The following is a 24,982-nucleotide window of genomic DNA, read 5'->3' on the forward strand; positions in this document are numbered from 1 at the left end:
TGCACACGTTTGAGCATTTTCCATGATAAAGAAGTTGAAGAGAGGGGTCATCTTGGTTCCTCTCCTTTTACAAGAGAAAACTGAAGAGGAGGGCGTAACTTGTTCTAGTTCTCAAAACCAGACGGCAAACCAGCCCCCAGGTTAACCTTCTTCTCTGATCACAAGAAAACAAAGTACAGTCTGAGAGGTTTGGAAAGGCTGCTTTTCAAAAGGACAGACAGTAGCGCAAGGAGTTGTTAAGCAATAAATATAGTTGCTTCCTGTCCCTTTGGGTTTCAAACAATTGTTTCACAGATTTAAATTGCATTTTACTCAAATTTCAGAACCCAAGTGAGAACAAGGATCAGAGACAGCATTTTTTTTCCTACAAAAAATAAACACAAAACAAAATGAAAGCATACAGCAAAGACTTCTTTTTCCCTTCCAGGGCTAAAATCGTCCTCCCAATCCAGGCAAAGAAAGCACAGGCATTCTGTCAGAGGGAGGAGCTTGGTACTCCATTCTGGTGTGATCCTGGAACAGCTGTTTTTCCTCCAGCTCCGAAAGAGGTGAAAATACGTTAAGCAATGCAAAAATTGTCTTGAAGCCTGCGCGCGCGTTTGCCTGTGTGTCTGTGTGGGATGGGGCTGGGTGTCAGCTCCGAGGGCAACGTGAACCAGAAGTCAGAAAGGTGAGCGGTGTGTAGAATCTCCCTTTCAGAAGGGGTGGAAGAAGAAATTGGCTATGATGGTTCGGGAGAATGAGCCACGCGGGATTTGTCTCCTCCACCCAGGCACTAGAATCTAGAAAGTAAATTCCATTTCGAGAACGAAAAGCTGTATACAACTGCTTGGTTTCGACGGCCGAGGAATGTCTATTCCTTGTTCCGCCGATAGAAAAATCGGTGTCTGGCAGCCGCCGATTGGTGGAAAAGAAAATGGTGATAGTGGAGTGGGAAGAGGATTTGACCATCCTCCTCCCGCCTCCTCGACCTGTAACTCTTCCTTACTAGTCTCCTCTCCACCCGCGGGACCCTTTCGGGATCACGCGAGGTTCAGAGCAAACGAAAATCTTTAAGATATTTAAATAAAAGCAACCTTAAGATTGTGTCCTACGACCACTAATCAAATTTCAGCGATCCGAGGGAAACGTGCTCTTGGCGATGCCTCTGTGAGCACCCTTCCTGAGCTGTCTGTCTCCTTCGGCAGCTCCCCAAGAGATTGGCTCTATCTTTGGTGGTCCATCCCTCAGACTCCCGCTCCCCTAGGTTGGCTTCCCCGAGAGGAACCAGAGGGAAAGGCGGAGATAGGGAGGGAGGGGGGATGGGAAAGAGGGAGCGACATCAGCCTAAGCCTAACCGCCCCCAATCACCACAAAAGTCCCCGTGACCCTGAACTTGAGGCGAAGCGCAGAACACCCCACCCTCCCGCCTCCAAGGAGCAGGCGGGCGGCTGGAGTTGGAGGTACAGCCTTCCTCCCACCCCCATCCCCATCCTAGAAGAGGAGTGAAGTGCACGCGGCGGGGAAAGCGGCGAGTGCCGGGAGAGGGGCGGGGAGAGGCGCTGACAAATCAGCTGCGGGGGCGGTGAGCGGAGGAGCAGGAGGAGGAAGAAGAGGAGGAGGAGGATCGCGACGACGGGAAGGGGACCTGAGAGGGGGCGAGCGACCGAGCGCGGCGACGCGGGGTGAGGTGTGTGCTGGCCTTAGAGCAGACCTGGGGCCCAAGCCTTGCCCTTAGCATCCATCGGGCTCTCTCCCCGCCTTCCCCTCCTACCCTCTGTGTCTTTCTCTCGGATTCTCTTCTGCGGGGGCCGAGGAGTGGCAATTCGACTACAGTTCACGGGTTCGCCTCCCACGCCCCCAGCCTCTCCTTGCCGGGTTGTGCTGACAGCAGCCTCCCCTGGGGACCGTCCCTCTCCTGGTGCCGCCTCCGCCCTTCCTGTCCGCTCCTTAGTCTCCCTCTACCTATTTAAATAATAATTAGGAAATTGTTTAAAATTTTTTTTAAAGGGGTGGGGGAGAAATCGGAGTTCTGAGGAGCAGAGGGACTCGGGTAAGTACCTGTGGATCTAAACTGGCAGCTTTGGAAATCCTGGAGAAAACCTGGTGGGAGAGGAGTCATTGAGGACTCCTGGGGGGTAGGGGGGATTGGTGCTGCCTTGAGGTCCCGCTGTGTCAGGTCTCTCCGAGGTGGGTACTTATCCCTTTGGTGAGCTTAAGGAAAGTAGGTTGACCTGACTCTTCTCCTGTTCGGATACTTCCCTCTTCTCGTCCCCAAAGGCTGAGAGGTCGGCTTCTCCGGGATACGCTTTTCCTTTGGGAAATGCGAGGATGCTAGATGGAGCGTGAGCATCCAACTTTAATTTCTCTCTTGCTTTAAATACCCAGTCCGCCCTCTCGGTTCTCTCTGTAAAGTAAACAAGTTGTGTTTGGCAAATAATTAAATGGAAGCGCAGAGAGGGCAAGTCAACAGGTGGGAAGGGGTTAACAGGTGCCGGCGCGGGGTGGGTAGCAGGTTCGAGCGCGCTGAGAACGCCCCCTCGGGCGGCTGGCGCGCGTCTGGAGGGCCGGCGGGTGTGAACTGGCGCCTGCTCCGGGTAGATAGCTGCGGGCGGGGTTGACTGCCGGCGGGGGTGAACGGGCGCCTGCTCAGCTAGATAGCTGCGGGCAGGGGTGCAGAGTCGGGTGGATTAGAGCGAGGGCGGGCGGGCTCACAGTTGGCCTGGGGTTCTGCCACATCCAGAGTGAGTAGTTCCCTTCCCTGCTTTCTCCATGATCAACCTGTTAGCCCTTTTCTGGGATTCATTTTAATAGTGCCCCTGGGCCCATGCCTCTAGCTCCCTTTCTTTTCCTGTGACCTGTCTTTTAAACGTACTTCTAGCTTATACTGTCACAGTTTGGACCCTGGCAAGAAGTTGAAAGAGGTCCATCTTTTCATGCAGCTCGCTTAGGAAATGCAAGCCCAGCTCCAACGATTCATCCTAACCCATGTTTAGGCGGCTAGACTTTTGCTAGCCAAGATGGATGGGAGGGTGCTAAATTTTTAATGCAAAAGCTAAAAAAAGGCTTCTTTGTCCAACGGCTGAGATAAGGGTCCACTTGAAAGAGTCTCACACTTTTAGGAGTTCGACTGATCTTTCAGCGGTTTTACCTCGCGTGATTCTGATCTTGTTTTGTTTTACTCAAGAATTCTCATTCCAAGTGTATTTTGTATTCTCCAGTGTGGTGTGGTGTAAAGGAATTCATTAGCCATGGATGTGTTCATGAAGGGACTTTCAAAGGCCAAGGAGGGAGTTGTGGCTGCTGCTGAAAAAACCAAACAGGGTGTGGCAGAAGCAGCAGGAAAGACCAAAGAGGGCGTTCTCTATGTAGGTAGGTAAGCCTCCAATGTCTTTTGGCTGTTTATTTATGGCTGATGGGTTAGGATGATTGATACTCTAAATGCTGGTATTTCTCGCTTGATTCATTTTTGCGTCGTCACGTGTCAAAAAGATGTACTGAGTCAGAGGTATGTGTGGGTAGGTGAATGTGTATACTTGAGCTAATAGTAAAAAGTGGGGCTAAGTTTTTGTTTTACCGAATTATTTAATTTTGCGATAATACTAAGGACTTTTTCGGTTTTTTTTAATGAATGTTTCTGTACTAAGTGACTATATTTCAGATGACAGTTTTTTAAACTCAGTCTTTACAAATAATCAAGAACATTCTTAAGAATCAAAATCATACATGAGCCTTTGATTTCTTTATCATGAATAATATTTGATAATTTTAGTGTTTTCTTATTTTAAAATGAGACTTTGGTATGGCCCTGGGATATGTAAAAAGAGACTTGCTGTGACCCTAAAAAGGAAAGGACAGAAAAGTCTTTGGTGGAGTTACTTCTTGTGACCACTTGGTAAACTGGGAACTAAGAGCTTAAGGAAGTGCTTGAGACCTGCTACTAAGATCTCGGAGAGATTGATATAGTTCCTTTATCACACAGCACACAGGTAGCCAATAATGAGATTGGTGCTTATCACTCCTACTTGTTCCTATTCCCACCTGGAAGTTTTCATGCAGACCCTGACTCTCTTTCTTTATCTTGAACTGTGTTAGATTGGGTGTTATTTTACAAACCACTTGAAATTCTTTAGGGAAGAAATAGACAAACAGATATACACACACTCATCCACAGGGATACGTGCACACACTCGGACACACTTGCACACACTCACCACTGGCTATTCTGCCTCTTGTCTTGCTTCTCTACTCCTCTGAGCTCTTCCTTGTTCTCTGGTGGCCGCTGTAGCAGCAGTAGAGGCAGGATGAGCAGGAAGGTGGAGGATGAGCGTATTGGGTGGCCGAGGGTGCTGTGCCAATGTCTGGGAGGTGAAAGGAAGCCACATTGTCTCTCCAACATTGATGGGCAGGAGAAAAGTTATACTTGGAATGATTTTTATGAATGCTTCTCATATTATTTTTTCTCACTGTTCATAGACTCTTTTTATGTTGACTTTATCTTACCACAAATCTTCAGCAAAATTACTCTTTCTCTATCTTAAAACATTTTTTCAGGAAATCATTAAATTAAAGTGTTTTACAAGAGGAAAAAATTGATGAGTTAATAAGTGTTTCTGTGAAGTGTGAATTATATCTTTTTAGATGGAATTTGGACTACTGAATGAGTGACATGCAGATAACATATATCTTTATATTTGTCCTGTTTTCCAAGTTGTGCAAATACATGCTTGCAACTATTCTTTGATTTCAGTTACTTTATAATTTAGTAACTTTTAGTAAGATTTTTTAGGATGCTAATACTCATTTCATTAGTTTGTACTGAGTCCAAAAATTATTGAATATCAATTTAATACATTACTCTTTTCCAGGTAATAAACATGTTTTATCTCTGGAAAACTGTTTGTTTTCGTTGTCAGCTATGAGTTTGGGCAAATAAAATGATTTTATTTTTCAGAGGTTATTTCTGTTATTTGCTCTGAGGTTATTATATAAAATTGTAATTTCCTTACATGTCACATTTTAAAAAAATCGTCTTTAATACCTATCATGATATTAATCATATAGTTCATTCTATAAGTTGTTTATTGGCTAGTTTCTGACGTCTAATTAAAAGTTGAACTCAGACACAGGATTTAGGATAAGTGACCATGAGAAGGCGTAATATTATAGTTCAGGTGTTGGCAAACTTTTTCCATAAAGGGCTAGGTAGTAAATATTTTAGGCCATAATATCTTTGTCTCAACTGCTCAAGTCTGCTGTTTGGTTGTGAAACAACCATAGACGATAATAGCGTAACTGTGCTTCAATAAAACTTTACTTACCAAGACAGGTGGTGAGTTGACTTGGCCCATAGGCTGTAGTTTGCTGACTCCTGGTAAATTAGAAAGAACACAGACTTAATGTCAGACAAACTTAAATTCTAGCCTAGGCTGCACCACTTGTTACTGGGGAAATTGCTTAACGTCTCTAAACATCACTTCCCTCATTTGTAAAAATATGTTTTAGATAAATGCAACTACCTTGCAGAGTTTTTGTGAGAATGTCATAATAAAACAGAACATATGAGTAATAAAACACACTTTAAAATTATTTCAAACACTTTATTTTTAGAGCAGTTTTAGGATGACAGCAAAATCGAGAGGAGAGTCCAGAGGTTTTCCATATATTCCCTGCGCAGACACATGCATAGATAGCCTCCCACATTATCAACCTCCCCCACCAGAGTGGTACGTTCATTACAATTGGCACATTGGCACATCATAATCACCCAAAGTCCATAGTTCACCTTAGGGTTCACTCTTGGCGTTGTACATTCTGTAGGTTTGGACAAATGTATAATGACAGGTATCCATCATTATAGCATCATACAGAATGTTTTCAGGGTCCTAAAAATCCTAAAAATCCTCTGTGTTCTGTCTATTCATCTCCCTCCCCCAGCCCTTGGCAACCAATGATCTTTTTACTGTCTCCGTACTTTTGCCTTTTCCAGAATGTCATATAGTTGGAATCATATAGTATGTAGCCTGATCAGATTGGGTTCTTCAACTTAGTAATATGCATTTAAGGTTCTTCCATGTCTTCTCATGGCTTGACAGCTCATTTCTCTTTAGCATTGAATAATGTTCTATTGTCTGGATGTACCACAGTTTATACATTCACCTGCCGAAGGACATCGTAGTTGGTTCCGAGTTTTTCAATTATGAATAAAGCCACTATAAACATCCATGTGCAAGTTTTTGTGTAGACATAAGTTTTCAACTCCTTCTGGTAAATACCAAGGAGCACAATTGCTGGATCGTATGGTAAGAATATGTTTAGATTTGTAGGCAACAGCCAAACCGTCTTCCAAAGTGGCTGTACCATTTTGCTTTCCCACCAGCAGTGAATGAGAGGTCTTGTTGCTCCGCATCCTCACTGGCATTTGATGTTGTCAGTGTTCCAGATTTGGGCCATTCTAATAGGGTGTGTCATGATATCTCATTGCTGTTTTAATTTACATTTTCCTGATGAAATGTGATGTGGAGCATCTTTTCATATGATTATTTGCTGTCTCTATATCTTCTTTGGTGAGGTGTCTGTTAAGGTCTTTTGCCCATTTTTTAATTGGATTATTTGTTTTCTTGTTGTTGAGTTTTAAAAGTTTTTTGTGTATTTTGGATAACAGTCCCTTTTCAGATGTATCTTTTGTAAACATCTTCTCTGAGTCTGTAGCTTCTTTTCTCATTCTCTTGATACTGTCTTTCACAGAGCAGAAGTTTTACATTTTAATGAAGTCCAGCTTATCGATTCTGTCTTTCATGAATCATGCTTTGGTGTTGTATCTAAAAACTCATTGCCGTACTCAAAGTCATGTAGGTTTTTTCTTATGTTATCTTCTGGGAGTTTTACAGTTTTGCATTTTACATTTAGAGCTATGATCCCTTTTGAGTTAACTTTTTTGTGAAGAGTGTAAGGTCTGTGTCTAGATTCTTCTTCTTCTTCTTCTTCTTTTTTTTTTTTTTGCATGTGGATGTCCAGTTGTTCCAGCACTATTTGTTGAAGAGACTATCTTTGCTCCATTGTATTACCTTTGCTCTTTTGTCAAAGATCAGTAGACTATATTTATGTGATTCTAATTCTTGGCTCTCTACTCTGTTCAACTGATCTATTTATCTATTCTTTCATCAATACCATACTGTCTTGATTATTGTAGATTTATAGTAAGTCTTGAAGTCAGACAGTGTCAGTACTTCAATTTCGTTCTTTGCCTTCAATATTGTATTGGCTATTCTGGGCTTTTTGCCTCTCAACATAAACTGTAGAATCTCTCAGTGTCTGCAAAATGACTTGCTTGGATTTTGATTGAGATTGCATTGAAATATAGATCAAGTTGAGAAGAACTGACATCTTAACAATACCGAGTCTTCCTATCCATGATCACTGAATGTCACTTTATTTAGTTCTTTGATTTTGTTCATCAGAACTTTGTAGTTTTCCTCATACAGATCTTATATATATTCTGTTAAATTTATACCTAAGTATTTCATTTGTTTTGTTGCTACTGTAAATGGTATTCTCTTTTAATTTCAAATTCCACTTGTTCATTGCTGGTATATAGGAAAGTGACGGAGTTTTATTAACCATGTATACTGCAGCCTTGCTACAATTGTTTATTAGGTCCAGGAGGTTTTTTGGTTGATTCTTTCGAATTTTCCATATAGATGATCATGTCATCTGTGAAGGAAGACAGTTTTATTTCTTCTTTTCCAATCTGTATACTTTTAATTTTCTTTTCTTATTTTATTGCATTAGCTAGGACTTTCAGTATGATGTTAAAAAGGAGTGGTAAGAGAGAACGTTCTTGCCTTGTTCCCGGTCTTAGTAGGAAAGCTTCTAGTTTCTTGTCATGAAATATGGTGTTAGCTGTAGGTTTTTTGTAGATATTCTTTATCGAGTTCAGGATGTTCCCCTCTAGTTCTGGTTTACTGGGAGTTTCTATTATGAATAAGTGTTGGATATGATGGGTTACTTTACTTTTCGAATGTTTAGCCAGCCTTGCATACCTGAGATTAATCCCACTAGGTCATAGTGAATAGTTCTTTTACACATTGTTGGATTTGATTTGCTCATTTTTTGTTGAGAATTTTTATGAAGCACATTTTTATATATAGGAGCCATGGTTATTATCAAATAAACTCTCCAACAGAATAAGTACTTTTCAAACATATTTTCTTTTCATCTTTCACTCTTCATTGCAAAAACTATTATCAGTGACTAGTTTGAAAAATTGGAAGTGACTAAAGAAAATTTTCAAATTTTACCATGGCTGAGAAAGTTGGACACCCTGTTTTCATAAACTTCATAAGAAAAGTGATTGCATTCCTTTATTGTATACTTTTGGCAACTATGTTTTAACTAATTGAAGAACTACCATAAGAATCAGTGTTATTTTTATGATTTGTTCTCCTTTTGTGATATCTTTATACACAAATTTTCTCAATACACCTCAGTTTAATAGACAAAGATATTCTCAATAAAATGGCTCAGAAATTATAAATTGAGAGTCAAATTTCAAAGCAGAAAAAAATTAGTTCTTTTTATATAATGGCAAGTATTATAACAGTAAAGGCAAGAAAACGATCTTCAAAACTCTTCAAATGCCACTTTGCCTAATAAGCAGCAGTGGTCATGAGCGTGGATTGATATCAAATTCTCAAGTCACAATATACTTCACCTGTACCAAGTTGAGAAAGTCGACAGAACACGCACAACAACAGTATAATTGAGTTCTTGCAACTTCCACGCGTTACTTCCAACCTTCACTCTGCAGCTTCGTGAAGCCCTGAGAGAGAAGGTGGAATACCATGAGCGCCTCAGCTCAGGGAGCCATCGGTTCTGGTGTTCCTTCAGCTTTTATATCTTACTAGTCACATAGCCACTTGGCACCTATCTTGTAGCTGTGTCTTTTTAATTACAGAATACTTATCAGTTAAAGGTTAATCATTAATTACAAATACTAATAAACAGCTGACAGCAAACAATAGGTAATTGGTTTGATAAGAAGCGACCCTGTCAAGACCCTCATTTATCTTTGATTCAGGATACATTCCATGATTTAGCCAAAGGTCAAATTCTCGGGTACTACTGAGGCAGAGAGGAAAGACCACAGACCAACTGTTAAACATTTCTTTATATAGTCATTTTTTAAATATGGGGTACAAGGAGTGGCAAGTGGGTAGTGATAAGAAATAGTCTCTCCAATACAGGCTGTCCTCACGTTATTTAGTTCCAGGACACACAAATTTCAGTTACCACAGTTAGTTAAATAACACCAGTTAAATAACAGCACAGTTCCAATTTCTGTTACCACAGTACATAAACTGTAAGTGATTGCATAAAGTACAAACTTAGCTCTTAACTCTTCAGCCTGCAAATCATTACATAAGTAACAGAAATCCATTATAATCCATGATCAAATCACATCACTTCTTTCAAAGTTTGTTGCTGTTTGGTCACTGCGCATCGGTTATTCACCTCCTACAGACAGCAAAGCCCGTAGTTATGTTGCCTCCTTGTCTCACACTGACAAACCCACAAGATATTATATAAAAATGCATAATTGAAAGAGGAAATTGGCCAAAAAAGATGAAAGCGCAGCAAAGAAATGAAGTGAAAAATGCTGGAAGGAAAATTTGAATCAAACATAGATTTATTTATAGAAGAAATAGCTGACTATGGGAAGGTTGACATTGCCGCAGTTCAAGAAACTCTGGGTATGCAACCAGAGGAACTTATTGAAGGTGAAGGTGTCAACATACGTGGACAAACTGGTTGTGGTGAACAAGGTGAAGATGTTCCAGAGGAAGCGGTGCTGAAAGAACACCTCCCGTTAAAGGAACTGTCAGAGATAGATCATGGCATTAAAAGTGCAAAGTGTAACATTTTGGAAACTGATCCAGGTTTACAAAGGAGCATGACAATTCACTAAGACAGAAAAGATGCTCGCCCCGTATAGGGAGTTATACAGTGAGAACGAGAACACAGGCACTGTTTAAACGACTCACTAAGTTTTTTACAAAGAAATAAAACACTTTAATTCTCAATGTTTTAAATTACAGTATACTAAGTAGTTTTACTAATTTTTTCAGTTATCTATACATTTATAAATGACTAAGAAAAATTTTAATGTTTTGACAAAAGCTTTAAGGATCATGGAACAATTGTAATTTTTACCACTGATTAATCATAATTTCCTCATTGATTATTAACATCAATTTCCACAGTTTGAACTCCGCTTGTCACAGTCATTTCATGATCCCACATACTACCTAAAGTGAGCATTGCCTGCAAAGTACACTCATACACACACGCAACATCACATATATAAAATACTATCCTGTATCCTTTAACATATTTAACAACTGCACAATTTCATTTATATGAATTTATGATTTGGTGATTTGTTCTATGTTTTAAACTGAAAATCCCTTTACAAACATTATATGCAAAGAAGAAGAGCAGTTACCACTAAGTGTTTAATATGGATTAAACACTGTTTTAAGGCCTCTGTCTGTGTTATTTCCTTTGACCTCCATGTTGGCTGAGTGATATATATTTGATTATTATGTGGTGGAGTGAAAATTTAAATCCAGAAAATCTGAATTCAGAACCCACATTCTTAACTACAAAGCTATAGCTTATTTTATGTTTTGTTTTTATTGAAAGTCCTTAAATATATTCAAACTGGAGGTTCTTTTTTTTTTCCTGCTTTTTCTCCCAAAACACCCCAGTGCATAGTTGTATATTTTAGTTGCGGGTCTTTCTAATTGTGTCATGTGGGATGCCGCCTCAGCATGGCCTGAGAGCCATGTCTGCACCCAGGATCCAAACCAGTGAAACCCTGGGCCGCCAAATCGGAGCACGCGAACTTAACCATTCGGCCACGCAGCTGGCCCTTGGAAGATCTTGAATATATTTAAATTGTTTTATTAAATGTAGAAATTTTCCTTGACTGTTTTGTAAAATGTAAACTTATATATGTTGCATGAAAATTTCACTTAATGCCGTATTTATATATTTTCATGAAAATATTCAATGAACATTTTAATATGGTTCTGTATATTTATCTAGATCATCTTACTGATCATATGATTATTTAAATCACAGACATATACTTCTAAATTTTAAATAAGTTTAGAACTAGAAACTGCTTCAGACCAGTGTTTGTCAAATTTGATCCATGAATTGCCTGCAATAGATCATGAGGGTTATTAAAAATGCAGATATCTCTACCTGCTATTTACTGAATGTTTGGGGCTCTGACTCAATAGTCAGCCTTTTTAACCCCGCCCCCTCCCCAATTGATTCTGCTGCACTCTGTTTAAAGAACCAGCTTCTTAGAGATTAATTAATCTCAGGTGTTAATTTTACTGATGAGGAATCTGAGGCTCCCTTACACTTTTTTATTTGTTTTAAAATGTGTTTACAGTTATTCCTGGTATACTCAGTAAGGGTTTATAAAACAGTGCATTTGAAAACTGAAGTTTGGTAACTATTTTAACATCCAAATATGGGTTTAAATCATTTCCCAGTTTTTGTGTCATTTCCTTATGTTCTTCTGTGTCTCATAGAACTACATTATTTGAGTTATAGATAGTTTCCAAATGAGTCTCCAATCCATTGTGATTTTCTCCAAAAACAATTTTTTTGAAAAACTGGTATGAATTACACTGAAAAATCCAATATTAGAGAAGTTATGAATAAAATTGTTAACAAATTTAGTTTTAATGACAAATATTAATAAATTATTTGTATAAAAGTATAGTAATGGTCAAGATTTTAGGGAAATTCCTATCGTACCTCTTCTTGAAACTAGCATTAGTAACACTTGAGCAATGAAATACTGCATTCCCTCTAAAGGTTTGCCTGGCTTAGTGGAAAGAGAATGAATTTAGGGTCACAGAGACCTTAATTTGAATGTGCTTGCAACCAGTTATGACCTGTGCAACTTTAAGCAAATCATTTAACTTTGATTTGCAATTTCTTCATGTATAAATTGAAATATAAAAATTTGTATATATACTATATAAAATTTCATAAAACACCTGTGTGAAATGGATGTTACACAGATCAACTGTGATGAGATGTAACATGCCTTTTACGTAATAGGTGTTCAGCAAATGTTGATTCGTTCTTGCCCTCCCTGTTCTACTCGTGTTTCATGGGTTAGCCAGTCTCTCTGCTGCACTGCGCTTTAGTAGGGCTTCTCTGTTCTGAATCCAAAGTCATCCCCCACCCAGCCCCCGTGTTATCTCACCTTTTGTTCCCTCTGTAAGTTCATATGTGAGGTGGAACGCAAGGGGATCAAAAGTACCATTTTGTGGTAAATTATGAATTGGGGAGAACCTTCTGTTAGCTTTGTTTTCTTCTATGTGTTGTAGTAATTACTGAATTTCCTTGTTTTAGCTTTTTTGCCCACTATTTTGAGGATATCTTTATCTATTGGCTTCTGAAGACTGAGATTTTTTGATTAGTTGTATTTAAAATGAGCTAATCAGCACTATAAGGCCAGTTTGAGACTTATGTTTTGAATTTGTTTGTTTCTATAGGCTCCAAAACCAAGGAAGGCGTGGTTCACGGTGTGACAACAGGTAAGCTCCCTGGGGCTTCTAACCAAGGATGGTATTGAAAATATTTAGGAAGCCGTATAGCCCCAGCACTGATCGCTCAGAGTGCAGTTGTAAACAACCACTGTGCCTATAGAGGAGCATTCTAAGGGAACATCAAGCTTTGTTTAACCTTAATTCTTTACTAAATATAGGTAAATATTTATTATAAATAAATAAAACACAATATATTTAACTGTGGAGAACGATGACTCTGAATTGACCAGCTCTATTTTATTTATAGTAGTATAGCATTTGAGTATTCTGACCAACTTAATGTTCTGGCAAACTGCTAGTCTAAATAACATATAAGGATTGTCATTTTTCAAAGGATTAAGGCACAATTTTCTGTAGAGTACACTGAAATATTCTGACACTAAACTACTAATTATAACATTTCCTTGATGATTCAGAAGACATTTTAGGAAACATCTTGGGATGACCAGTAAGTTATTTATTGTGTTTATCTCTGTTTGGCCTAATTTCACCAAGAATTTGAATAGGTTTATAAGAAGATTACAATAAAGAAATGACAAAAAGGATGAAAATTGTGGTGGTTATGATGATGAGGAGGAAGATGATAGTGATAGAAATAGAAAACTGAAAAGAGAAGCAAAATTTAACAACCTTAAGAGCCTACGGATTTGCTGTAATTGAGTTTCATGCTGTGTGTACTTCAAACTTCCTGACAGGTGTGGTAAGACAAGATATATAACCAGAAATATAATTCATATGATCGGAAAGCAGTAAACACAATAGTGCCTCGGAGAAATAACATATTCCTATTACTGCATTATAAACTAGAAATAGGGAAAATCAGAAGGGAGTATTAATAATACAGTATTGTGGTTAAGACTATAAACACTGGAGCCAGAACTCCTTGGTTCAAATTTCTGCTTACCCCTTACCGGCTGTGTAATTTTCTGCAAAATTCATAGCTTCCGTGTGACTTGGTTTCCTCATCCATAAAAGAATTAAGTGAATTAATGTACACAAAGCACCTAGAATACTGAAGGCAAATAGTATGTATTATACAGGTGTTACTTATTATCCCTTTAGAATAGATCGATCTTGAGCAACATTTTTATAGCTAGTGGAGAAAAGTAAATCATACAACTATACATGTTTTTGATAAAAATGAGAGTGTGAAATTAAAACACAATCCTTTGAAACTGATTCTGCTAGAAGCTAAGTTAAAGCATGCAACTTATATTTGCTCTGTTGTTATCGACTATGTAATGCTGATAACAAGGCAAGTAAATATGTTGCCTTCTGGGACCTTCTATAAATATGATGTTATTAAGCATGATTTTAATAAGAACTGAATGACAGACGGTTGGAGACTGTATTATCTGAAGGGCCTTCCCCGATTAGTGCTTTAGTAGTTGAAGACATGTGGTTTAGAAAGCAGATAAGCATGTGGCAAGATTCAGAGACGGTGGTAAAAATTAAATACAACTAATACTGTCATCTAATGGAGGGGATATGTTGAAAAAGTCAGAATTTTTGCATCTTCTCCAGAATAATAGAATCATCAGTTGTGTGTGTGTGTGTATGCGTGTGACTGAAATTTGTATAATAAGGCAATATTTTACAAAACAATTCCTGAAAAACCATAGCCCACCAGCTTATGTGTCCATGATTTGATAGTGTTGAGAAACTTTGCGTATCATCTTTCGTTTAGCATATTAAAGAATCTGAGATGTCCTACTTAAAGAAATTTGCATAATTCAGTTTAATCTAGAGTTTCTCAAATTTCTTTGACCTTATTTCAGTAGTTACTAGGATTGAACTAAACTAGCATTCCACAGAAGACTATGCAAATGCTGCTAGGCGGCAAGGCCGTGACGATTTCGGTGTGGGCAATATTTGCAACCGTCGCAACAATCAACCACTCTGGCGGTAGCAAAATATCAAAAATGTTGTCAGAAATAGTCTGGCTATGAGAATTCCCTTGGGATAAATCAGCTACAGTAAGTAGCTTCTCTCTCCCATATCACATAAATGAATTACTTAATTTGTTTAATAGGGTTATTCACTATAAATTTCCAATAAGCTTAAGGTAATTACCCCAATGGCTTAGGAAAGGGAGAATTGGTCACTTATACTTAGTCTAAAATGTTTATTATGGTCACATAATAAGTGCTAAATAAATGTTATTTATTATTGTTATTAGTCAAAGCAGGAAAGCAAGAAACTGTTGTGTAGTACATAACATTGTCAGCTAATGTTAAAAGAAAAACTTCTCCAAGATCTATCCTTTTAGCTATTTTTGCGGAAATACAGACTTCAGTAAATCTACATTCATTGTTATAAACATAAATTTATTACATGATAATGAACACAACTAATTTTCAACATGTTAAACAATTTAATTAATTTAATTCAATTAACAACAATTAAATTGTTTTATAACATAAATTTATTTTCCTCAAGTTTATAATTTGTACACCAATTCAAAACTAGATCTTCTTAATTTTATAATTTTGTTTAATGTCAAAGGCTAGATTTACTGTATCTATTCTAAAAGTTGATGCTATATTTTCTTTCTGGAATTTTATTTTTGACTTAATGAAAGTCAAATATAAATCTTATTATTGAAATTAATGTATAAATTCAATTACAGATATATGCAAAATTCCTTTTGATGTATTTAAAATTATTTATTGAGCATCTACTGTGAAATACTAAAAAGAAAAATAAAACAGGATCTCTGATTTTAATGAACTCAAAATACACTGGTGGAAGTTGACAAACAGACTAGCGGAAAATGAATAATTATGGCACAATGTAAAAAGTTCAATAGTAGAGATTTATCTGAAATTTTATGGGGTCACAGAAAGAGGAGAGGTTTTTAACATGGAATTTCACATTGAGTGAGTTTCAACACACCAGCTTGAATTTGCTGAGTAAACAGATAGAGGGATAGCTGAGACCGATGAAGGCTTCTGGCCAGATGGAGCTGTTTGAACCAAAATGAGGAAGACTGGCACTGGCACATTTGGGGGAAAACATAAGTGAGTTAAAATATTATACCATCAGTTGGTTGCGTGGAAAGTATCTTTCTGATCCTTCTTATGAAGTTTTTTCCCTTAAAAATAAACACCATTTATGAGATGCAAAATGTATTAATTTGGGTGTGTCTCCTTTCCTTTTGTTTTGTCCCCCTTTTGTTTGGAATGTCAATGAACAGAGAAACAGTGTAAAAGGTCTTAACAGGGGAAAATAGGGGTTCAAGGTCAGTGGCTAATCTACTAGATAAATCCAATCCTACAGAAATCTTTTAAAATGTGTCTGTTATTTCTACATGAACACTCTTTTTGTAAGATAACTAATTGACTTATTTTTACAATGATGAAACCTAATGAAATGTACAAAGTACATTTTACTGTGCAGTTTATGTGCATTAAAAATAAAGTTCATACATATATAAAGAATTATCTAGATGTAAAAATAAATTTTCATGGCTGGCAGAAAAATTATGAGTTTGTAAAAACATCAAAGTTTATTTTTGTCTTTGAGATTTTATAACAAGAAAATGTTCATTTTCAAGCAAAATATTCTATTCGTGTTCTTAGAAAAGAAAAAAATGAGAACTTAAACCCCATAATTCACCATTTTTAAAGGATCAACATTCTGGAAATGTTTAAAAACATGAATTTCCAGTATAGCTTTTCACTGGCATTTAAATGGAGCTTTCATTGTGAATAGCCGTTACTCTTTAGGAGGCATCAGCCCTATCCCCAGAAGTGGCCGAAGGCAAATATCCAGCAACACGTGCTGTGCCCGCTCCCTGGGTTTAGACTCTAGGGCCTCTTCAGCTTCCGCTCATTGCCTGGGGACAGTGGGGTAAGCCTCTCTCCTTACAGACTGCCTTAGCTTCCGGGACCTACACAGTCTGTTCAAAGCCCAATTGCTTTGTCCACACTGTTTAACCACTGGCCACTCCCAACTGGTGACATGAACTGTATAATAGTCATATGACCAGAACAATAGCCCTCAGCAGCTGATATCGTGTAAATCCTCCGGTTCCTCAGGCTTGGACTTCTCTAGAGAAGATGCATACAAGCATAAAGCATGACAAGAAAATGTGTCTCTGTTTGCTCAGGAGAGAGCCTGAGGAAGAATATCACTCCAAACTAAAAATTCCTGAAAGTTAGGGAGAAAGCAGACAAAAAGTGAGTTTGGAGGGCAAAAAGAAACTAAGGCAAATACCACCTAGACATAGATAAGAGATGTAAGACCCAGGCTTTATGAGCTTAAATGTTGTAAGGTTTAGCATGAAGAGGTGTTGTTTTAGTTCTCTATTGACCTTGAAATTATTTAAAGAGAAGAATCTCTTGTCTTCTGCTGCTTTTTCATAGAACTCTTCATTTAATTGAAACAAATGTTTTTATTGGAGCTTACTGTATGTGGTAATTATGTTGAGGTAATATAAAAAGATTCATTCAGCAATTATATCCGGTTTTAGTCCTGGAGAATATTTGATATGAGATTAAATCTCTGTCTAAATCTAATCCCAAACTATTTGCACCATCTTCTCTAAATTTTTAGCTTATTTAAAAAAATCTACTGAATCATCATGTCGTATTGTGTTTTATGAAAAAAATTGTGCGCATGCTCAACAAGCCTCTTAATTTTCATACTTTACTTAATGTCTAACTCTTTTGTTCCCATTAAAATCATTGAAAATCAATCTTATTGTTAAAACTCCTTCTGTTTCAACTACCTGAACTTTTATAGGAAGGTCAAAGTTCCTTTGTAACCATCCCTCACTCCGTTGTTCATTTCTGATAGTAACATGCATGAGCATGTTACCATGCCTCAGAAGGTGTGGTGAAAATGAACAACCTGAGTGAGATACAAGAATCGGCATTGAAATTGAAATAAAGAAAGAAATTTTGTGCTGAGTCTGATGCAGCTGTAACTGCACCTGTAAGCCTTGCTTTCTGTAAACTTTCCTTGATAAAATGCAAGCCAAACCCAAATCACTCATAGCTCTAAATTTGTGATCGTTAAACTTGGAACACCTTTTAATATCTGTATGATTACAACAAAATATCTTAGCAAAGATTCAATGTTTGGCTAAACCATGCTCCCTTAGAAATCTCTGTAGCTTTTCTGTCTTCTAACTCTTCAGTTGCCTACGGTATGTGCAAACATAGATTTTTAGAAGTGAAATTACTTTTAAGTCGCTATCGTTCCACCATCCCTTAACCTGTTGTTCCTGATTTATCCCAGTGGCTGAGAAGACCAAAGAGCAAGTGACGAACGTTGGAGAGGCGGTAGTGACAGGGGTGACAGCAGTAGCGCAGAAGACAGTGGAGGGAGCAGAGAGCATTGCAGCTGCCACTGGCTTTGGCAAAAAGGACCATTTGGGCAAGGTATGATTGCATACATTTTATGTTACATTTGTAGGCGTGGGAGACCACAGTGCATTTTCATGCAAGGCTCTAGGCAGGAATAAGATGCGTACTGGGGGAGGGCTGACTGACCCTCCCCTCGTAAAAATGTGCTACTTTTATGTGTGTATTCTTTTTGAGGGTATTAACCCAGATAAATGCCATGATAACTGTACAGTAGTCATGATTGTTTCATTTTCTGGAAGACAGTTAATGAAATAAACAATGTAATAAATGCCAAAGGAACAGTGACATTTCAGAAAGAATGGGGGCTTTCATGTAAGCTAAGAATCTTGGAATTTCTTTTTGTTGGAATATAACAAATGCTTTGTGCCCAATCTCTAAATTTTCAAAGTGAAGGTCTTTTACTTGATTTCTTCATAATGACATCATCTCTTATTAAATGGCATATTTGCTTATCATATAACAGTTCTTTGCCAAATATATGTTTGTGGGAACTGAGAGACTTACACTGCTTACTAACCAGAGATCGTGGTTTGGGGTGATTTTAAAATTCTCGGAAGAATTTTGACTGCATTTTTTTACAAAGATGAGATTCTAGTAAGATTATACAAAAGATATGAATTTCATTTTAAGCAGTTAAGTAATAAAAAATGAAGTGTTGACTGGAAGATGAAATTTTACAAATTTCATGACCACAGCAGCAGAATGATTTTTGCTCCTTCCTTGCCACAGTGGCCTCCTTGCTATTCCTTGAACAAACCAAGCATACCCTTGCCCTGCCTCTTCCCTCTGTCTGGCACACTCCCTCATCTCCTCTGGTCTTTGTTAAATGATACCTTCTCAATGGGGTCCTATTTAATACTGGATCTTATTTAATACTGGAACCATTCTCTTTACCTTTGGTATTTCTAATCTCCCTACTGTTTATTTTTTTTCCAAAGCATTCATCACCTTTAAAAATAATAAATAATTTACATATTTTTTATACATGTTATTTATTTTCTTCCTCCCCTTCTAAAAGATAAGCACCATGAGGGTGGAATATATTTATTTTGTTCACTGATATTTCACAAGTGTCCAGAAGAGTGCCTGACACAGTAGACATTTAAGGAATATTTATTAAATTAAAGAAGAAAGTAAGGAAGGAAATACATGAATAAGCAGGGTAACTTTTATTTCTGTGTCTTTAGTAATTATATGTGTAGTATAGCAACTGTGGCTATTCGACCATCCAAAGTTATAATCCAAGTGGTTTTGGAATAGATATCCTGAAAACTGTAAGAAAGTAACTTTATTTGCTGGCGTCTGCTCTGGGTTGTATCTGCTCCATGTAATCCTATGTAGTAGACCGACTTTGATGGATCATTAACATATTGATAATAAAAATATGTGACATATTGAGATTTTATCACATGTAGTTACATCGTCTGGGGCAATTGATGCCAATTATGGAAAACCTGGACTGGGCTCTAGCATTCTTCAGTTGACACTTGAGTGTATGGTTAATGATAGCAGTATTCCTTTGTGCAGAATACGCTTTTCAAATAATTTTACTACTCGTGCTGCTAATTACACTAAGTCCTATTTTCCATCAGAAATTGTAATTACACTTATAGCTTTATTACATTTCAAAAGTTAGGAGGGACCTCATATATTAGTACAGAGGCAATTAACCTGTTTTGTGTCCCTGACCCTTGTGCCAATCTTCCCAGAAAAATGTGCACTCACATACACACACCAACGGGCTTAGTGGGATCTTGGAAGCTCATCAACAGACAGAGCCATGGTTTAGATCAATCTCCTGATTGTACAGATGAGGAAAGTGAAATCTACGGAGGGGAAGTAAAGAGTCCAGGGTCACACAGCTAGATATAATAGACTGGATGTCAGTGGAGCTTTTCCATCACTATGTCACTTCCCCAGCTGCTTCCTCAAAACCTGCCTTTCTTTTGGGTTTTTATAAACTGAATTGTAGGCAACCAGACTTAACTAGAACAAGTTTTTGCTTGAGAATATTAAGAAATGGGAAACGTATCATTCCTTTCTCACCCTCATTTAAGGCACACCATGAAAATTACAAATAAGGCATGGAAGTTTTTACAGGTTCATTTCTTACAAAATTAGGCTTGTTTTTTACCCTTCTAAAATATTCCTATTTATTTTAATATTTTAAAGCATAAATCTAAATGATGTGAGAAAATTAACCATTTGGAGATTTCTCTTCTGGGTATTTATAGGTTCTTCCAAATTTCTAATATGAAAATGAAGCCATAAAACCTAGAAATTGCAACATAGTTATAGGAAAAATACATTGAACTGGGAGTTTAAATGGCTGATTTTCATTCCTGCTCTGTCACCAAAAGGCTAGATGACCTTTTGAAGATTTCCTAAGACTCTTTCTCATATAATGAGGAAACTGTACTAGAAAATAGTTAAAGCCCAATTTAGCAGTCCAGTTCTGAATTTCTATAACTCAAGGAAGACACTAATAAACTTTCATTGTGGCTACATCTATGGGATGCCAAAAATTCTAGGGAGTTTAAAGAAAATCATTGAATTTGTTCATCATAGAATTTGAAATAATTTAATTTAATCTTTCAAACTGATTAAAGAGATTCTAGTGAATGGAAATTTATTGTTGCTTTAACCGTTTGTTAATGACCCCATTGAGACACTCATTCTTCATTCAAGAAATAATACTTCCTCACTATGTGCCAGAAACTTTGCTAGATATTGAGGCTAAAATGATGAGAAAAACCATGGACTGTTTTTCTCTTCATTGAGCTTATAGTCTAGTGACAAAGATCAGTGAGATGATCCTGTAATCACCACACAATAAGTATGTAATTATAACCGTGATAAAGTCTGCGGAGTACATAATGCCAATCATATCTAAAAAGGGACTTGACCCAGCTAGCGTGAAGCTGGGGTAAGGGAAGGCATCACAAAGGCTTCCCTGAGGAAGTGATGTTTGAGTTGAAATCTAAAAGAATGACTGGCAATTAATAAATAGCGAGAGTTGGAGGAAAAGCATTCCAGGCAAAAGCAACAACATGAGGAAATCTGATGTGGGAGGAGGGAACCGTGGCAAACCAAAGACGACTGCAGCTGGAGCCAGAGGAAATGAGGAGGAGGAGGCTGGAGGGAAATGCAGGAGCAGCTTCATGGCTGGCCATGTTAAGAATGTTGGTCTTTAGTCTAAGAATAAAGGAACCTATTAAAGCATTTTAAGCAAGGATGTCAGGTTATAGGTTTACATGTTGAAAAGCTGTCTCTGCCTGCAGTGTGGGAAGCAGATTAAAGGGAGGGAAGAGTAGAAACCAGGGACCAGTTAGTGGGCTGTGATGGAAAGAAGAGATGATTGTGTATACCAAGGTGTTGGTGGGGAAAGAAGAAAGAAATGGATTAATTCAAAGACCTTGTAGGAGGTGATATGAACAAGATTTGGTGATACATTTCATGAGGCTTGGGGGATGAGGGATGTGATAAGCAGAGCTATGAGGTGTTAGCTTGTTGAAGTGGATTAATGGCTGTGGCATAATCTTGGTGGTTGGTGCCTCCTTGAATATCAGGAATACCACAAGAGGAGAGGCTGTGTTGATGTTTAGCTCTCAAACCCATTGAGGGTGTTTGGTCTATCAACGCCTGATTGATGAGGGGACAAGTCTTTCCTTCCTTCCTTCCGTCCTTCCTTCCTTCCTTCCTTCTTTCTTTTCTTTCTTTCCCCCATTTTGTGTTTTCTTGGTTTGCTTTTTTTAAATGACCACAGATACCTAAGTGTTTTTGTGAATTTGATCATATGAATGAAGCCACCTTTAGTAATACTTTCTAATTATAAGACATTAGATTAAAGGACAAATAGGATGTCTTGAACTTTAAGAATTCGTTTTATCAACTATTATTAGCTTCTGTATTTAACACATCAGAATAATATATCTACCAATGTATATTTTTACCTTTGTAAACACAAGAGGTTGTCAGCCATACAATTCATTTCCCAAAGCTCATTCATTTGATTGGCACAGTAGAAACAAGCTACAAATGCATTGGCAGAGGTATTCAAGTTTGAAGTTTAAACAAACAGTGATGTTAAATAGATAAAATTTATGTTTCCCACTTCTGTTGAGAATAAATGATCTGCTTGTTCCAAGAATATTATAAAAGAATTACCTTGAGAAAGCATTGTTCTTTAGTGCATCTATTTTTACAACATACAGCGAATCACTAGAACATTTGCTCCGTCCCAACCCCTCCACAGAGCTTTGCATGTGGTTACTGCTCAAGTAAATCCTTGCTGAAGAAGCGAGCATCTCTTTAATGCTATCTGGAATGCCCTAGAAGAGTGGGATCCTCAGTGTCCCTGAGCTCTAAATTTTCATAATTTTCTGGATTTATAGAGAGTTAAAGTTCTGAATAAACTATAAAGCTACTGCCTGACAAATAGTACAGCAGTTAGCTTCATTACCACATCCCATTTAGGCACCGACCTATCTACATGGAGATTGTTAGGTTTGGGGCAGGAAATAAGCTTGAAATATTTATAGCCTCATATACTTAAATTTTCGGGTTCATCTGTTTATTTACGTTTTTTAGAATCAGAATGAAGTTCTTAAACAGTGCCATTTTGGAAAAATTAGATCAGATTATAAACAATTTTTACTATCCCCAGCACAGTTATCCAGAAAATGTTGATTTCAAGTGGAGAGAAGTGTGTGTACTCTGTAATCCTGCCTTAATTCCTAAGAGGAGAACGAACCAAGTGTAGGCTAGATGGATAAAACAAAGTAGGAATAGAAAATGTCAGCTTTGACATTATGATCTTTAACATTTAAGCATCCTTCTGCTTATTTCCTTCGACTTACCAGAGCTATCATATTTAGCTTGATGCAGATTTATTTTTAAACACTTGAGTGTTATGGACTTTCCCATTAAATGATTAATCAGTTGATGGATGTTGCCATCAACTAACATACTTAATGCTGATTTCACAAATAAGCCACAGGTCACAGGCAAACTTTCAGATTTCTCTGAAGAAGCATACATCTATCATAGGTGCAATCTTAATATTGTTTATAAGAGGGTAATAATAAGAGAGGTCAAGATTAGTGAAATATTTTAATTTATAGTAAACTTTCTCCTTAAATTTTGTCTAATAATGGTTGATGTAGTGTATTGTCTCAAATAATTAGCAGTTTGAGTCTTGCCTTTGCGTTTGACCTCAGGGAAAACCAACATGACTGTTAGTTACATTTAAAGCTAAACTAAAAGCTTTGTGGCACAATTAATTGCCTGATTTGTATTTGTGGTGGGAGCCATGTATGCTATTAATAGCATTGTAATCTTAGATTAAAGCATAATGTGGTAATTAAAGAAAAAACCTAATTGACTTAATTGATTTGTTTCAAAATGTGTATAATCATTTACATTTTGCAATGTGGTGTGTAAAAATCAATATTTTATTCTCACATGAAAGTCTACTAATGTTGCATAAACTGTTTTCCACTTAGCAACATATCTATTATGATGGATTCTCTCTGTATCTAATAATATTTCACTAGATTCAGGGTAGATGAATCATGATTCCTAATGACTCTTGATCTTGTAAGATTGTAAATGGAAAAGTATACTATAATTATATAAAAAGTTGTAAGGAGCATAGACTTATGGTTATGTTTTCATTAAAATTCAGTAGCATTCAGCCATTTAATGGATGCTTCATGTGTGCCGGACACACAGCTGGGCACTGTGGGGAATGCTAACACATGGATGGCTCCTGCTTTCAAGAAATGTGCAGTCCAGGCAAGGCAACTGACATATTTACCTTGGAAAAAGGAGCATCTCTGGTCTTTGAGAAGATCTATACATGTATATATTTGTAACAAGTGCATATCCATCATAGGAAGAAAAATGCTTTTTGTTAGAAATGACAGAGACCTATTCTCTCAACAAATATTATACCTTAAATTTTGTTTTGTCAATAGACTGTGAAATTACCACACACCCATAGAGATAAGAGCCACAATATTTTAGCTGTTTAGACACAGGAACATAAAAATACTTGCACCTGAGTCCTAGGACTAGCGCTTAATCTGTAAGCATTACAACCCTGCAGTATATACATGACTACAAATCCAATTTCAGTCTTTAAAGAACTGATTGTGGTGATAGTTTTGATTGTTAGAGAAATGTATTACAGGAAGAGTGTGATAGAACTGCTTCAAGGCACACCAACAAACAGCTTTAAATTATATTTGTGCAATTGGCTTATTTCTTTATAAACGCTTAACGTGGATTAAATCCTGCTGAATGCAAAGTGAGAGTAATGACCATATTTTTATGAACTCATCTTCATTGTGCATGTGGCTAACATCTACTGCTAACATCCCTTCACACGCAAAGAGGAAATTATATTTTTGATACTGTTTCATTAATCAGATACTATTATACGTAGGATGATTTCAAACTTAGTTTCTTTTTAAACTGCTATTACCAACTGAGCCATATTTCCACTTTGTAATTGAAAGGAAAATCTAGAAAAATAAACTTTGTATCTTTAGATGACAGGAATAAAGGGAATAGATGTGTTTATTTATTATGACATTCGATACTCTTATCTCAAACTTCAATGATAATCAACTTGTTTGTCCCTAAAAAGTAAGAACACTTTGATTTTTTTCCCCTTCAAACATAGGCTTTTAGTTTTCTAATTTTCAGGAAGACATTTGATGGCGGTGTTTGCTTTAACAAGAGAAAATAGAAAAAGAGGTCTATGTTTCTCAAAATATTCAAAATACAAAAAATCTAGGACAAAATATGTTTACTTGAATTCAGAGGAACAGAAATAAGGTAAATGAGACGCCAATTGTCTTTTGCATGCAAATACATAATTATGGGAACTAGACTCGGATGGCGCATCTCCTCAACCTGATTGTTCTTGTATGAGGGGAAAAGGAGTAGTTTGTTAATTCAAATATGAGGTAATTCTTCCATAGG

General features: G+C 37.3%; 1 protein-coding gene across 4 annotated transcripts in view; it reads left to right on the forward strand.

The window, feature by feature from the left end:
* The first annotated feature begins 509 nt into the window (after positions 1–509).
* SNCA (synuclein alpha) overlaps positions 510–24,982 on the forward strand; it is a 118,499-nt gene continuing 94,026 nt past the window's right edge. The window contains exons 1-4 of one of the 4 annotated variants that reach the window (XM_046656921.1): positions 510–548; positions 3,201–3,351; positions 12,567–12,608; positions 17,865–18,007. In XM_046656921.1, coding sequence (XP_046512877.1) covers positions 3,231–3,351; positions 12,567–12,608; positions 17,865–18,007 — 306 coding nt within the window. In that variant the 5' untranslated portion in view covers positions 510–548; positions 3,201–3,230. Of the gene's footprint in view, positions 549–1,590; positions 1,670–1,923; positions 2,033–2,661; positions 2,724–3,200; positions 3,352–12,566; positions 12,609–17,864; positions 18,008–24,982 lie in introns of those variants that run through there. The other 3 variants (XM_046656919.1, XM_046656918.1, XM_046656920.1) reach the window with 3 other exon arrangements.

The sequence above is a fragment of the Equus quagga genome, chromosome 3 (genome assembly GCF_021613505.1).
Source record: "Equus quagga isolate Etosha38 chromosome 3, UCLA_HA_Equagga_1.0, whole genome shotgun sequence".
NCBI lineage: Eukaryota > Metazoa > Chordata > Mammalia > Perissodactyla > Equidae > Equus > Equus quagga.